Raw genomic sequence first — 16,157 nt, forward strand, 5'->3', positions numbered from 1 at the left:
GAAGAAATCAGTTCTCACTGAAAGGTAACTTGACATTACGAGGGGCCACAGTTTGAGGATAAAGGGGAAGCCTTTTAGGACCGAGATTAGGAAAAACTTGCTTCACACAGAGAGTGGTGAATCTGTGGAATTCTCAGCCACAGGAAACAGTTGAGGCCAGTTCATTGGCTGTGTTTAAGAGGGAGTTAGATATGGCCCTTGTGGCTACGGGGGTCAGGGGGTATGGAGGGAAGACTGGGGCGGGGTTCTGAGTTGGATGATCAGCCATGATCATAATAAATGGCGGTGCAGGCTCAAAGGGCCGAATGGCCTACTCCTGCACCTATTTTCTATGTTTCTATGTTTCTATGAAATCTAAGAGGAAGATATCAAGAGAATTTGACAAAAGGGTAAAAGCCAAGCAACTTTATAAAACTAATACTTCTTCTTTATCTTTTTAACATGAACAGATAATAATTGTCAATTACCAACTTTAAGTTACAATCAACCCATCCCCTTGATATCTCATTTTCTCATATTGTGAATTATTATTCAAATGTGGAATTCTGAATGGGTGTGACTGGATAGATATTGGGATGTTTCAACAAATGGGTGAGCCTTGAGCAAGGGGACATGGCTGCAAGTTAACAGGACAGTCATTTAAAACTGAGGTATGTCCATAAGACCATAAGATATAACATCAGAATAAGGCCATTTAGCCCATTGAGTTGAAATTGGTTCTTTCAACAGGTGATGAAGCTTTGGAATTTTCTGTCCCAGTGGGTAGTGGAAGCTGGATCTTCGTAAGTATTAAAAATAGAGGTGGGTAATATTTAATAGATTTGAGCAACAGAAAGGTACAGGTAAATGGCATAGAAGAGGAGTTGTGGCCAGCATAGATCAGCCATCATCAATATTAAATCGCTTGAAGTACTTGATGCCCTGTTCATACCTTATGTTCCTGTGTTGGAAGATAGAGAATGGTAATTGATAATTGGTTTATTATTGTCAAGAGAGGTAGTGACAAACTTTGTTTTGCATGCCATCTATACAGATGTATTATAAAACATGAGCTGTCACAAAACAGATTTCATGACTTACAGTATGTCAGTGCTATGTAACCTGATTTGGAATAACAGAATGCAGAATATAGTGTTACAGTTACAAATGCAGTACGGGTCGACAGATAAGTTGCAAGCAGAAGTAGGTGCAATGAAGTAGACTGAGGTCATCAAGAGTTCATCATTATTGTACATTGTTGTCCATGCAAGCATTTTATAACAGTGGGATAGAAGTCATCTTTGAGCCCGGTGGTGTGCGTTTTCCAGTTTTGTATTTTCTGCATGATGGAAGTGGGAGAAGAGAGAGTGACCATGGTGGGAGGTGTCTTTAATAACGTTGGCTACTTTCCTGAAGCAGTGAGAACTATGGATTTTGTGATGGAGTGAGCTATGATGGGTCTGTCAGTGACATCCCTTTGTGTCATCTTGTTCTTATTCCTCCCTTAGTGGAGAGAGAGACACCACTGAGTGACAGTTATAAAATCCCACAACCAGCCATCCAGATTAGATTCAACAGGGAGACCTCAATGATAGCAGATTGACATTGGTCTATGGGACATATATAGCAAGAAAGCCAAGTGATACAATACTCCAATTAGACCATGGGACACATGTATCTTCTAATTGTAGTTGCAATATTTAGAATTAATTTGTGTAGTGTTTAAATTTATCTCTTAAACAGAGGCGATGAGTTATTAATTTCCAAATGAAAGGTAATTGGTGTACTCTTGCCATCCTTTTTTTCCTTATGGAAGCTTTAGTTCACATGATGCACTGCTTTGAAAAATAATTCCTCAAGAATCCCATCAACCCTTGATTAAGTTATTGCACTGTTCAATCAAACATCCATCAATGTCACAAAAATTGCTGGTGAACATGATTTAGGGAAAAGAATTGACTCTTAGATATGTTAAGTATGTTTGACCGGTTTGAATGAGTCCTCAGTGAAATAATGGAGAGGCCTGATGAGGGAAATATAACCTTATGGGCTTTGGGAAGGCAGTTGAAAAAGAATGCAGAGTAAAATCCAGAATGTTTGATGTATTTCAGCAGCATAGATTTCAGTTTTTACAGAACAAAATTTGCAGATGACATGCAGCTCACAATTATAAGACCATAAGACATAGGTGCAGAATTAGACTATTCAGCCCATCGAGTTTGATCATGGATGATTTATTTTCCCTCTCTCTTGTCTTCTCCCGATATGTTTTGGTACCTTTGCCAATCGAGAACCTATCAAAATTTGCTTTAAATATATCCAGTAACTTAGCCTCCATAGCCATCTATGGCTAGTTAAAAAGTAAGCACATTCACAAAATTCTGAAGGCCTGGTGAAATGGAAAAGGTCCGGCTGATGGAATTTGAAAGGCGGAAAGGTGAAGTGATTCAACTGTACTTTTAAAATGAAATAAAAGGGGTTGCAATGTAAAAATAAACACTGCAATTTTTAAGTGCCAAGAGCACAAGAAACTCAAAGGTGAATGCACTCTAATTTCAAAAGTCACTAGAAGGATGCTCAAAAATAAGCAGGACAACAAAGCCATGCCAATACCAAATTCTTGGAAGAGAAGACCAACTCAGTACCATCTTTCTGTTGGATATTTCTGTTCTAATTAATATGGCATGCATGTTTTTACATTCAATGTTACAATCTTCAAAGATGGGTAATCCAGCTGTTTCTTTCCATTAAACAGAAAATACTGAAAATACTCAGATCAAGCTGCATCTGTTGAGAGAGAAATAGAGCTAATGTTTTATTTCTAATAGTAATTCATCTGAACTGGAAAAGTGAGTAAAAAAGGTGTGTGTAAGTTACAGGTTGGGGGGGGGGATGGAGAAAGCAAACAGAATGCCCATGATAGACAGAAGATCAACGCTGTCCTGATACAAATTTGATTAATGCTGTCAAAGACAGGATGATTAACATTTGGGAATCATGGCTGACCCTTGTGGAAAAAGAGATGAAAATGGAGGAGACAGAGATAAAGAGGGGTGAGGGGGTCAAGGGGGGGGGCAGTGGAGAGGGGACGAGAATGAATGAACTATGGCACTGGATCTGTGAGATGTAGGTACAGCTTCTGCTGGAAATCTACAGTGGGAGGCGCAAGAGGTGTTGGACTGGTCAGGTGACGTACATGGTGAGAGAAAAACTGAGCTAATGATCTTACAAGAGAAATGACCAGTTCTGAAACAAACAGAAAAAACTGATTATCAGAAGAAGCTAACTTCCTTGCTAGGCTTCAAGCACTGCTGTCCACAAAGGAAAGGAGATCACAATTATTTTGTTCAATGATTCATACACTACTTATGGGCTGAAAAGTTCCTGTGTTTGATAGATCACTCCATGATTCACATGTGCACTTCTCGGCAATGAAAACAAGCTGGTAATGGAATGGACATCCTGCTATGATTTCACCTTTCTTAATGCAAGGACCACCCCATTTTACCTTCAAAACAAATTAATACGTCAGTTTCGTTTCACCAAGCAGACAATAAAGTATTTCATCTCAACAATAATAGGACTCTAAACATAAAGTTAGTGGAAAAAAGTGACACGCAAGATGCCAATACCTTCGGTTGTGATAACTGTAGGCTCTTCAGTAATCACTATGGGAGGACCCAATGTGAGTAACGTTGCTGCAATCTCTCTCGGTTTCTGGAGTAGAGCCTGGAAACTAGGTACCTCAAGTACGAAATGTGGGGCAAATGCAATCTCACGCAGTTCTGCGCTATCCGCCTGCAGAACTCCGACACAGAACGTTATTATAGCTCTTTTCTTGAACTCAAATGCAGGGATGCGAATGCTATCTTGAGATGGTCCAGTAGTGACAAGCACCAGGAACTGGGGGATATTTTGGTCTTCTCGACTCCCTGCAGATGTGGTAAACTGTTCTCGGAGGACAAAGTCCAGTGCAGCCCCAGTGTTACGTGAGGGTCCACCAATCGGTCGCAGCTTTTTAAGAGCAATAGTTAGTTTGCGTTTTTCAGTGTAACTATTTAGGCTAAACTCCGTTTTTTGAACATCACTGTATTGCACGACAGCAACTTGCACTGCATTCGGTCCAATTGAAAATCTGTTAACTACTTTTAAGATAAATTCACGCATTTTCAAAAAGTTTGAAGATCCAACACTAGAGCTGCCGTCCATCAGAAATATAATGTCCCTCCTCCTATCCGGAACTGTAAAACAGTTTTAAGTTAGTTTGATTTTGAAGACATTCCCAAATCTACAAATAAACAAGAACAAACAGGTTAACTTCAAATTCACCTTGGACCTAAATATACAACATTGAAATTTCCTTGGAAGTTTAATTATTCAATAAAAAATACATATCCTCTTCTCTTGAAAAACTTGATCAGCCCAAAACTGTATTGCAAACAGACCAGCTTTTAATGTCTATTCTTGTGAAGTTTGAGTGCATCATGATAGAGCCTTGGTGATAGAAAATAGATTACTTTCTAAATTTATTTTCAGGTAAAATTCCTTAAGTAGTGAAACTCCTGTTACTGTACTGGACTGAATTTTGCTAATTCCCATGAGAACTTCATTGGAAATGAATGATTTATTAGCATTCTCACGCAGAATTCTTTCACAGCCTTTGGTTATAGGTTCAAACCCAGGTTTTGGGATGAAAAGTTCTGCTTAACATACTCGTAAAATCTTCATATCCCATGGGAGAAAATTGTGAAATCCTTCAGTGGTTAACATAGATGATAAATATAAACAAGAAAAATAAACAAAGTTATCAAATATGATGATGGTATCATCAGATAACCTCAACTTTGAACCATTCCTTCAAAAACCTGAAGTGCCCCCCAGAATGAAGTGGAATAGGTCAGTAATAAGACCATAAGGTATAGGAGCTAAATTACGCCACTCGGCCCATTGCGTCTGCTCTGCCATTTGATCATGGCTCTCAACACCATTCTTTTGCCTTCTCCCACAACCTTTCATGCCTTGATCCTTGATTCTTGATTTATCAAATCTATCAATCTGCACTTTAAATACACCCAATGACCTGGTCTCTCAGCTGCCTGTGGCAATGAATCCACAGATTTACCACTGTCTGGTTAAAAAAAATATATATATCCTAATCTCTGTTCTAAATGGATGTACCTCTATTTTGAAATGTGCTTTCTGGTCCTAGACTCTCTCACTATGGGAAATATTCTCTCCACATCCACTTTATCTAGGCCATTCAACATTCGATAGGCTTCAATGAGCTCCTGCTTCATTTTTCTAAATTCCAGCGAGTACAGGCCCGGAACCATCAAACATTTCTCATATGAAAAGTCTTTCAATCTTGGAATCATTCTCATGAACCAGCTCTAAACCCTCTCTAATGTCAGCACATCCTTTTGAAGATAAGGGGCCCGAAACTGCTCACAATATTCCAAGTGAGGCCTCACCAGTGCTTTATAAAGACTCAGCATTACATCCTTGCTTTTATATTCTAGTCCTCTTGAAATGAATGCTAACATTGCATTTGCCTTCCTCACCACTGACTAAACCTGCAAGCTAACCTCAAGAGAATCCTGCACAAAGACTCCAAAATCTCTTTGCAACTCAGATATTTTGATGTTCTCCCAGTTCAAAAAATAGTCTACACTTTTATACCTCAACCGAAGTGCATGACCATGCACTTTCTAACACTGTATTCCATCTGCCATTGCTTTGCCCATTCTCCTAATCCATCTATGCTCCTCTGCAGCCTCCCTGCTTCCTTAACACTTTCTGCCCCTCCACTTATCTTCGTATTATCTGCAAACCTGGCCACAAGGCCATCAATTCCATCACCAAATTATTGACACACAAAGACATAAAAAGAAGCTGTCATAAGGAGGTGGCTGGGAACGGACCCAAGTGCAAGACACAGACACTAAAGTACTAGGGACAGGACTAGGATACAGGCTGAGGGCAAAGACATGGACACGAAAACCGGGAACTCGGAACAGGACTGGACAAGACAGCTAGGAGCTCGGGCTTGGACTCTGAGCCAGAGACTGGACAAGGACCCAGTACCTGGGTCTTGCCTCTGGCTCGGACCCCAGAACTAGGTAAGGACGAGGCTTGGCTGGCAGGCAGGACGAGGCTGGAGTCTTAGAGACTTGAGGCGGGGCTTGGCAGGAGGCAGGAGGCTGGAGTCTTCAGGCTTGGGGCTACAGACTCGAGGCGAGGTTTGGCAGGAGGCTGGAGTCTTCACCTGGGCAGTGCGTGGTTCTCCTGGGCAGGGCGCGGTACCCCTGGGCAGGGCGCGAATAACCACCCAACGGAGGCAAGGGACAGGAGGAGACGGAACCAACCATAGGTAATGGCAAGACGGCCTGGCTTACCTGACGGAGACTAAGAACAGGAAGGGACAGAACCAACCATAGGTAATGGCAATACGGCCTGACTTACCCGACGGAGACTAAGAACAGGAAGGGACAGAACCAACCTGAGGGTAATGGCAAGACGGCGTGACTTACCCGGCGGAGGCAAGGGACAGGAAGGGAGCTAGGTACGGGGTGGCTCCAGGACAAGACAGCAAGACAAGGCAAGGCTTCAGGTAATGCAAGGCAAGACAGAACTTCAGGCGAGGCGAGAGTTACCAGCAAGACAAGGCAGGGCTTCAGGCCAGGAAAGAGAAGGCAGGGGAAGGGATACAAGGAGTAAGGACAAGAACAATCCATCACCCACACCCTGGTCTCTGAAGGTATTTATGCAGCCAGCCCCAATGAGCATCAGCTGCCTCAATTAGAGCTCAACAAGAACAGAAACGGTAGACAGGAAAACCTGGAGCAAGGGTCGATGGACTGGACCGTGAACTGGAATATGGACTTCATGGACCGGACCATGACAGAAGCAGTCCTAACACCAACACCTGTGGACCACATCAGTCAGAAAAGGCTAGTTTTATTCCCTTTATTTGGCTCCTGCCAATCAGCCAATGTTGTACCCATGCTAGCTAGTATCTTTTCTGTAATACCACGGGTTCTTAGCATGTTAAGCCTCATGTGTGGCTCCATTTCAAAGCCTTCTGAAAATCCACCTATTCTTCTTTGTCTATCCTGCTTGTTATTTCCTCAAAGGATTCGAACAGATTGTTTTTTCTCTTAAGGAAACTATGCTGACTTTGGCCTATTTTACCATGTGCTGCCAGGTATCCCAGAACCCTCAATAAGAGCCTGTTGACATTGCATTACCACTTCTAATTCCTTATTCAAAATGTAGCTGGCCATTACCCATTATGCCATTACCCACTTTCTCCAGATCAGTCCACCAATGGTCTGAACCTTCATCCTCTGATTCCCTAGTGGTGGACTGCTAACTGCAAAGAGATTGTGCCCAACTACATGAGGAAAAGCTTTGTGCAGACCTCCCACACAGCTGAACCTGTCTGGATGCAAACAGATTCCTCAGCATAATCTATTTTGCACTTGCAACTGCATGTCTTGGTGCAATATACACAGCAATGGTTCCAATAATGGCTTCTGGGGAAATGATACTGCAGTCAATAGGAGTGTGGTGCAGAATGAGCACAAGTACTCCAACATCATATTGAGTTTAGGTGAGTTTGTTATTTTGTTACTGAGAGAAAGATGAGCATTCACTCTCTAAATATTACATTTAGATTGGTCTTTCTCTGTCAATTTTATTCTAAATCAAGTTTAGAACAAAATAAGGCATTTTTTTTCCAAATCAAGTCTCATCTTTTCTATAGTTTCACACTGGGTTTCGAAAACCACTGTCAAATCAGGCGAAATCAAGATGACTCTTCTCAACAAACCTGAACATAATCTTTCTGTGCTAGAGTCATTGGCAAGAAAGACAACATAACATGTGGAGTTTTATGGAATACTTTATGAGGAAGCTCACAGCGGATGAGAAGGTTCCCAAATTGCAACATGCCCCTTCAGAAGGGTGTGCATTAGCAAGGAGCATACCTACCTTTAGCTGCTTCCCAGTATGACCAAATATATCCTCAACCACCAACCAGGGAAGGAAGCCTGGAAGAATGTATCTCCCTAATCAATTATTCCAATTTGTTTTCCTGGGGGGGAAACCAACTCCACAAACATGCTGCCAGTCTCAGCCCATTTAATATTCAGAGTGGAATATGTTATAATCACTGTTAAAGAGGCCAGACTCCCACTCTCTGAGGTCCATGACATATTAAGATATATAAAAATAAAAAAAATGTGCCATTGATCTCATTGACTTTGAGAGCACATAGAAAAGAACCTGTAAATTTCAATGAAAGAATCATCTTAGAAAATAATGTGCAAAAGAACTTGAAGCCATGAAGTCCTCAAAGTGAGTGCATTGATTTTGACTTCTCAATATATTTCACAGCCCATACTTTACCTTAATCAAAGGTACTTTATTCCACAATTCAATGTTTAAAATAGAAAAATAGACCACTGAACCCAGTGGATTTATGCCAGTGCATCTTCTGCACATGAGCTTCCCCACTCCCAACTCCACCCTACGACATCTTACTCCATTACATCTCTGGTTCAGCCTGGTTTTAAATATTCTATTGCGATAAATTACCTGTTAAAATAAACATTTCTTTACCTACCTCTACCCCTCTGTCAGCGTTTACCCACCTGCAGAATCTCCAATAACGTTCAATGACTTAAATTTTAACAAGATGACCATCCATAAAGTCTGGTGTTCCAAGCTGGTAACATTTCTGTGTGGTCATTTGCAGTATCATTAACAAAAATCTTCCCAATTGACCATAGGGCTCCTGTATGCCTGTTAGGTTGCAAACAGTTGGGACTAAATTTGGATCATACATACCTTCACTCTGCACCAGAGGTTCAAGATATATTTCCCTTCGGGCCACTGCCGAGACCATTGGTAAAACCTGCTGCTGCAACTGAGCAATATCACGGAATTCGGTGATCAAGGCAGTAAAGGACGGATCAGTTGAAAGCTGAGCAAGTTCATTATTGTCGGCATCTCTACCTCCAATAGAAAATGAATATATACTACCTTGCTTTAGTAATAGTTCTGCCTGATTTATATCATCACTGGACTCACTAGAAATGATAATGACTACTGCCTGTGGGACCCCTTCTGATGCCCTGCTGCCGGCCGACTTGATAAAATGATTGTCGACTAAAAATTGTACGGCCGTGCCAATATTTATTTCATCTCCGCCTTTTGGTTGAAGTCTTTTCACAGCATCCAGAACCTCTGTTTTCGTGGAGTATGTATTTAAATAGAACTCGGTGTTGGGCTCATCGCTGTATTGTACCACACCGATTTGGATTCTGTCAGGGCCGATCTCGAGATTGTCGATCAAATTTACGATAAAATCGCGTATATATTGAAAATTGACACTTCCAACGCTGGCAGATCCGTCAATTAAGAAAATTAGGTCAGCCGATTCTTGCGCTTTAAAAAGAAAGACAAATGCAAAAGGTGAACATGTTAAAACAGGTGACCTCCATGCAAGGATTAACAGCTGAGCACTCTCCAAAACTCAGCATCAAACTCATCACAGTGAACGGAACATTAAAATAAAGCGGTGTCGGTCAGTCTGCCAGCTTTATGCTTCATTCTGCATTTTTTGACTATTTTAAATACTTACAACTGTTGGGCCAGATTGCTATTCATTTGTGCCTTCCCCAGTCCCTCCCCCACCAAACTGATTCGGAAGTTTTTTTGGCGGTTTAATTATTTAATTTTTAAATTTAAATTTAATTAATTAAATTTTGTTTATTTTTTTAAAAAAGCAATTTAGAAGTATCCATTCAGCTCTCAGAATTGTGGAGGAGGAGAGGGAATATCAAAAATACAAAGAAACAAATTGGAGTGGAACTGCTGCTTAAAAACGGTGATCTGGCTGAACAGGGAATGAAAATCTCACTGGGACGTGGCAATTCAAAATATAAAGCAGCGGGATAATTTTCAAAGTTCATTTCATTTTTCTCCTTTTTTGCATTTCTTTTCCGGGAGCTTTTTGCTTTCTTTTGAACTGTATATCTGGATGACATTTATTGAGGAGGAAAGTCGCATCAAAACACTGAACAAGTGAACAAAGTTAACACCAACCGAGTGATACAGAGCGCTGCCTGCAAAGAACAGCTGAGAAGCCCTAAGTCGAAATCTGGACAGGAACACATAACCCCTCCAAATTGGGAGTCTGAAAAGATTTTGCAATGAAATTTTTGGAAGGTTTTCTGTAGCGTTATTCTTTCAATTGTTTGCATTTCTGTTGATGGGCTGCTTTTTTATTTTATGCTTGACTATTAGACACTTCTGCTCCCCATTTCGAAATACAATATTGATACGAAGCTTGATAATGCATAACAGGGAAGTATCTCATGGGCTAACAGCTCAAGCAGTGGAAGTGGGCTGATGAGTCGAAGGAGTTAGCCACTCTTGGTGCACTGACGCTTTTACCAGACTGCATCGGACCAATAATGGCACGCACGTGTGTTAACTGTGGCCCTCTAACAATATAGGAGCTGCAGTTCCAAATGAGACTAATACCCCAAACAGTAGGGGTTAATAGTGCCATGTAGAAGGGGTTAACTAATGTGATAGGAGTGCCGGGAGTAGCGGTGTGGGTGGAAGAGATGGGAAATGGGAATCAGGATGCAGCAGTCGATTAGCAAAGTACGGTTTGGATAACAACACAGTCAAATTGCGAGTAGTTTGGAGAGAACAGGAGAAAATAGGAGGTGAAAATGCAGGATATTATGAAAACGATAAAAGTGATTGGTGAGCTACAGTCTGGATTATGATTCTGAGGAGATTACATGGAACTTAATCAAACTAGGACATGACTGGGTACAGACAAGATTTGCAGTAAAGTGAGTAAAGGACAGAGAGATACCATATGGAAGTTCTGATAGGGGAGAACATTGGAAGGAGAAAGCTCCAGGGAGAAGCATAGGATCTATGAATAGTGCTCTAGTTCAGAAATAACAGAGGTATCAGTAAACTTCTATGCCACTTCTACACATAGAAAATTGTGCACAGAGGCAAAATGATAGAATATGATAATATGAGCCTCAACTGTCCTGATATAATTTGGGATAGTAAAAGTATAAATGAAGTAGAGAAGAATTTCTGAAGTGTGTTCAGAAGATCCATCTATCGGCGCATTGCAAACTCAGATAATCTGTTTTTCATGAAGGAGAAAATGTTGCCCATGTTCGTAGGTATAATAAAGAAGATGAACAGTGATCAAGGAGACAAACCAGAAGGACTGACAATACAGATGGATGTCAGCAGCTCAAAGTTGCTGAGAAAATAAGGGTCACAGTTGTGCAGGTATTAGCTGTAATTTTCCAGTCCTTCTTGGGCACTGTGGTGTTGCAAAGGACGAGAAGTTCGTAAACATTACCTGCATGTTCATGTAAATACAATCCAATTACTACTTCAGGTGTGGGAAAGATGCTGAAAACAATAATCTGATCTAAGTAATAATCACCTGAACAAGCATGGATTAACAGAGGAAAATCAGAATAAATTTGTTAAGTTTGATTTGCAAGCATCATGGAATTTCTGATAAAAGTACAGAAGGTTTGTAAGAACAAAAGACCTTAAAAGGTACGAAACGAAATGACACATTACTAGGAAGTCAGATATATTTAAGCCCATAGGAATAAAAGGGTCAGCAATGACATGGATATGACATTTGTTCAGGCACAAGAAATGTGGACTGATATGACAAACTGGAATTATTCTCTTTTGTGCAGATAGCATCTTGAGTTAATTTGACGGGTGTCTTCAAAGTAAAGGATTCTAGGAAGAGCAAAAAAAATGAACTGAATTGAGAATTGAGAAACAAGTTTGAATTAATTGTGTGCCTGAACAGATCTGGAAGCAGACTTTATCGCTCCTTTTCAAAAGGGAATTGATATGGCCATGAGGAAATGATTTGGAGATGGAGAGATGAGTGTGTGGTATTGACAAAAAGTTTAATGGATCAAATAGCTTCATTTTGAACTCTAAGGACTCTAGTTCTATAACGGTTGAGGGCTCAATTTGTTTTATGTACAGCAGAGAAAAATTGCAGACTCCAAACTCAGCGACAGCAAATCACGTAAGTATGTTGCAGGCCATTTAGGACTTTCTGAATGAATTGGTGCTGGTAACAAAGAATAATTGATAGGACAGGCTAGCAGTTGGATCAGTCAACTGTTTAAACCTGTATTTTATGTGCCTATTTGACAGGCAGTAGAAAAATGTCATTTCTTCCAGTTCGTGAACATAGAAAAGTATAAAACTTATAGATTTATGTAAAAACTATAAGACAGAGGGATATTTACTTTTCATATTTTTTTTCTTTATAGCAAAGGAGCTCAACCAGTGACACAAAAAGAGGTCTTGTAGGCCATGTATATTCCAGTGGCCCAATCGAATCAGGAGAGAGAGCGAAGGCAACTCACGGGTCTGTGAACGAGATTTTAAAAAGGAGCATTCCCCTGCTCTCTGAGTTTTCCGACAGTCCAAATAAACTGTGATTCATTAGCAAGGGCAAATAAAAATAAAGCAGGAACAAGGGGAGCAGCTATTCTGTGAGCAGACCAGTGTTAGAGTGGGGAGGCTTGGGTGAGGTACATATCTGATAAGTTTCCTCTTCTACATTCTTCATACTTTTTTGCTAGTACATAGTTAGAGCTGTGAGAATGTCTCCAGGGGCTGTATTATGTTCTTTGTGTGAGATGTGGGAATTCTGAGAGACCTCTAGAGTCCCAGCTAACCACATATACACTCGGTTAACCAAGCTGCAGCTCCTCAGAGAACACGTTAATGGAACATAGAAGATAGAATAGTACAGCACAGTACAGGCCCTTCAGCCCACAATGTTGTGCCGATCCTCATACCCTGCCTCCCATATAACCCCCCACCTTAAATTCCTCCATATACCTGTCTAGTAGTCTCTTAAACTTCACTAGTGTATCTGCCTCCACCACTGACTCAGGCAGTGCATTCCACGCACCAACCACTCTCTGAGTAAAAAACCTTCCTCTAATATCCCCCTTGAACTTCCCACCCCTTACCTTAAAGCCATGTCCTCCTCTATTGAGCAGTGGTGCCCTGGGGAAGAGGCGCTGGCTATCCACTCTATCTATTCCTCTTATTATCTTGTGTGCCTCTATCATGTCTCCTCTCCTCCTCCTTCACTCCAAAGAGTAAAGCCCTAGCTCCCTTAATCTTGATCATAATCCATACGCTCTAAACCAGGCAGCATCCTGGTAAATCTCCTCTGGACCCTTTCCAATGCTTCCACATCCTTCCTATAGTGAGGCGACCAGAACTGGACACAGTACTCCAAGTATGGCCTAACCAGAGTTTTATAGAGCTGCATCATTACATCGCAACTCTTAAACTCTATCCCTCGACTTATGAAAGCTAACACCCCATAGGCTTTCTTAACTACCCTATCTACCTGTGAGGCAACTTTCAGGGATCTGTGGACATGTACCCCCAGATCCCTCTGCTCCTCCATACTACCAAGTATCCTGCCATTTACTTTGTACTCTGCCTTGGAGTTCGTCCTTCCAAAGTGTACCAGCTCACACTCACACTTCTCCGGGTTGAACTCCATCTGCCACTTCTCAGCCCACTTCTGCATCCTATTAATGTCTTTCTGCAATCTTTGACAATCCTCTACACTACCTACAACACTACCAACCTTTGTGTCGTCTGCAAACTTGCCAACCCACCCTTCTACCCCCACATCCAGGTCGTTAATAAAAATCACGAAAAGTAGAGGTCCCAAAATAGATCCTTGTGGGACACCACTCATCACAGTCCTCCAATATGAATGTACTCCCTCCACCACGACCCTCTGCCTTCTGCAGGCAAACCAATTCTGAATCCACCTGGCCAAACCTCCCTGGATCCCATGCCTTCTGATTTTCTGAATAAGCCTACCATGTGGAACCTTGTCAAATGCCTTACTAAAATCCATATAGATCACATTCACTGCACTACCCTCATCTATATGCCTGGTCACCTCCTCAATCAGGCTTGTTAGACACGAACTGCCCTTCACAAAGCCATGCTGACTGTCCCTGATCAGACTATGATTCTCTAAATGCCCAGAGATCCTATCTCTAAGAAACTTTTCCAACAGCTTTCCCACCACAGACATAAGGCTCACTGGCCTATAATTACCTGGACTATCCCTACTACCTTTTTTGAACAAAGGGACAACATTCGCCTCCCTCCAATCCTCCGGTACCATTCCTGTGGACAACGAGGACATAAAGATCCTAGCCAGAGGCTCAGTAATCTCTTCTCTCGCCTCATGGAGCAGCCTGGGGAATATTCCGTCAGGCCCCGGGAACTTATCTGTCCTAATGTATTTTAACAACTCCAACACCTCCTCTCCCCTAATATCAACATGCTCCAGAACATCAACCTCACTCATATTGTCCTCACCATCATCAAGTTCCCTCTCATTGGTGTATACCGAAAAGAAGTATTCATTGAGGACCTCGCTCACTTCCACAGCCTCCAGGCACATCTTTCCACTTTTATCTCTAATCGGTCCTACCTTCACTCCTCTCATCCTTTTGTTCTTCACATAATTGAAGAATGCCTTGGGTTTTCCTTTACCCTACTCTCCAAGGCCTTCTCATGCCTTCTTCTTGCTCTTCTCAGCCCCTTCTTAAGCTCCTTTCTTGCTTCCCTATATTCCTCAATAGACCTATCTGATCCCTGCTTCCTAAACCTCATGTATGCTGCCTTCTTCCACCTGACTAGATTTTCCACCTCACTTGTCGCCCATGGTTCCTTCACCCTACCATTCTTTATCTTCCTCACCGGGACAAATTTATCCCTAACATCCTGCAAGAGATCTCTAAACATCGACCACATATCCATAGTACATTTCCCTGCAAAAACATCATCCCAATTCACACCCACAAGTTCTAGCCTTATAGCCTCATAATTTGCCTTTCCCCAATTAAAAATTTTCCTGTCCTCTCTGATTCTATCCTTTTCCATGATAATCATAAAGGCCAGGGAGCGGTGGTCACTGTCCCCCAGATGCTCACCCACTGAGAGATCTGTGACCTGACCCGGTTCATTACCTAGTACTAGATCTAGTATGGCATTCCCCCTGGTCGGCCTGTCCACATACTGTGACAGGAATCCATCCTGGACACACTTATCAAACTCTGCCCCATCTAAACCCTTGCAATTAATCAGGTACCAATCAATATTAGGGAAGTTAAAGTCACCCATGATAACAACCCTGTTATTTTTGCACCTTTCCAAAATCTGCCTCCCAATCTGCTCCTCTGTATCTCTGCTGCTACCAGGGGGCCTATAGAATACCCCCAATAGAGTAACTGCTCCCTTCCTGTTCCTGACTTCCACCCATACTGACTCAAAAGAGGATCCTGCTACATTACCCACCCTTTCTGCAGCTGTAATAGTATCCCTGACCAGTAATGCCACCCCTCCTCCCCTTTTTCCGCTCTCTATCCCTTTTAAAGCACTGAAATCCAGGAATATTGAGAATCCATTCCTGCCCTGGTGCCAGCCAAGTCTCTGTAATGGCCACTACATCATAATTCCATGTATGTATCCAAGCTCTCAGTTCATCACCTTTGTTCCTGATGCTTCTTGCATTGAGGTACACACATTTCAGCCCTTCTACCTTACTGTCTTTACACCGTGTATTCTGCTTCTCTTTCCTCAAAGCCTCTCTATATGTTAGACCTGGCTTTACTCCATGCATTTCTTTCATTGCTCTATCGCTCTGGGTCCCATCCCCCTTGCAAATTAGTTTAATCCCTCCCGAACCATGCCAGCAAACCTATCTGCTAGGATATTGCTCCCCCTCGAGTTCAGGTGCAATCCACCCAATCTGTACAGGTCCCACCTTCCCCAGAAGAGATCCCAATGATCCAAAAACCTAAAACCCTGCTCCCTGCACCAACTCCTCAGCCACGCATACAACTGCCATCTCCTCCAATTCTTACCATCACTGTCGCGTAGCTCTGGCAGCAATCCTGAGAACACCACCCTTGAGGTCCTGTTCTTCAGCCTTCTGCCCAGTTCCCGAAACTCACACTTCAGGACCTCATCCCTCTTCCTGCCTATGTCGTTGGTCCCAACATGCATCACGACTTCTGGTTGCTTTCCCTCTC

The 16,157-nt window shown here is 42.0% G+C and overlaps 1 protein-coding gene across 1 annotated transcript in view; it reads right to left on the bottom strand.

Annotated features, from left to right (window-relative positions):
- LOC134348765 (collagen alpha-3(VI) chain-like) overlaps positions 1-16,157 on the bottom strand; it is a 201,553-nt gene that overhangs the window by 143,606 nt on the left and 41,790 nt on the right. The window contains exons 4-5 of the mRNA XM_063052567.1: positions 8,830-9,429; positions 3,612-4,220 (exon numbers count right to left, since the gene is read on the bottom strand). Of these exons, the coding sequence (XP_062908637.1) occupies positions 3,612-4,220; positions 8,830-9,429 (1,209 nt within the window). The remainder of the gene's footprint in view (positions 1-3,611; positions 4,221-8,829; positions 9,430-16,157) is intronic.

Source organism: Mobula hypostoma, chromosome 6 (genome assembly GCF_963921235.1).
Source record: "Mobula hypostoma chromosome 6, sMobHyp1.1, whole genome shotgun sequence".
NCBI lineage: Eukaryota > Metazoa > Chordata > Chondrichthyes > Myliobatiformes > Myliobatidae > Mobula > Mobula hypostoma.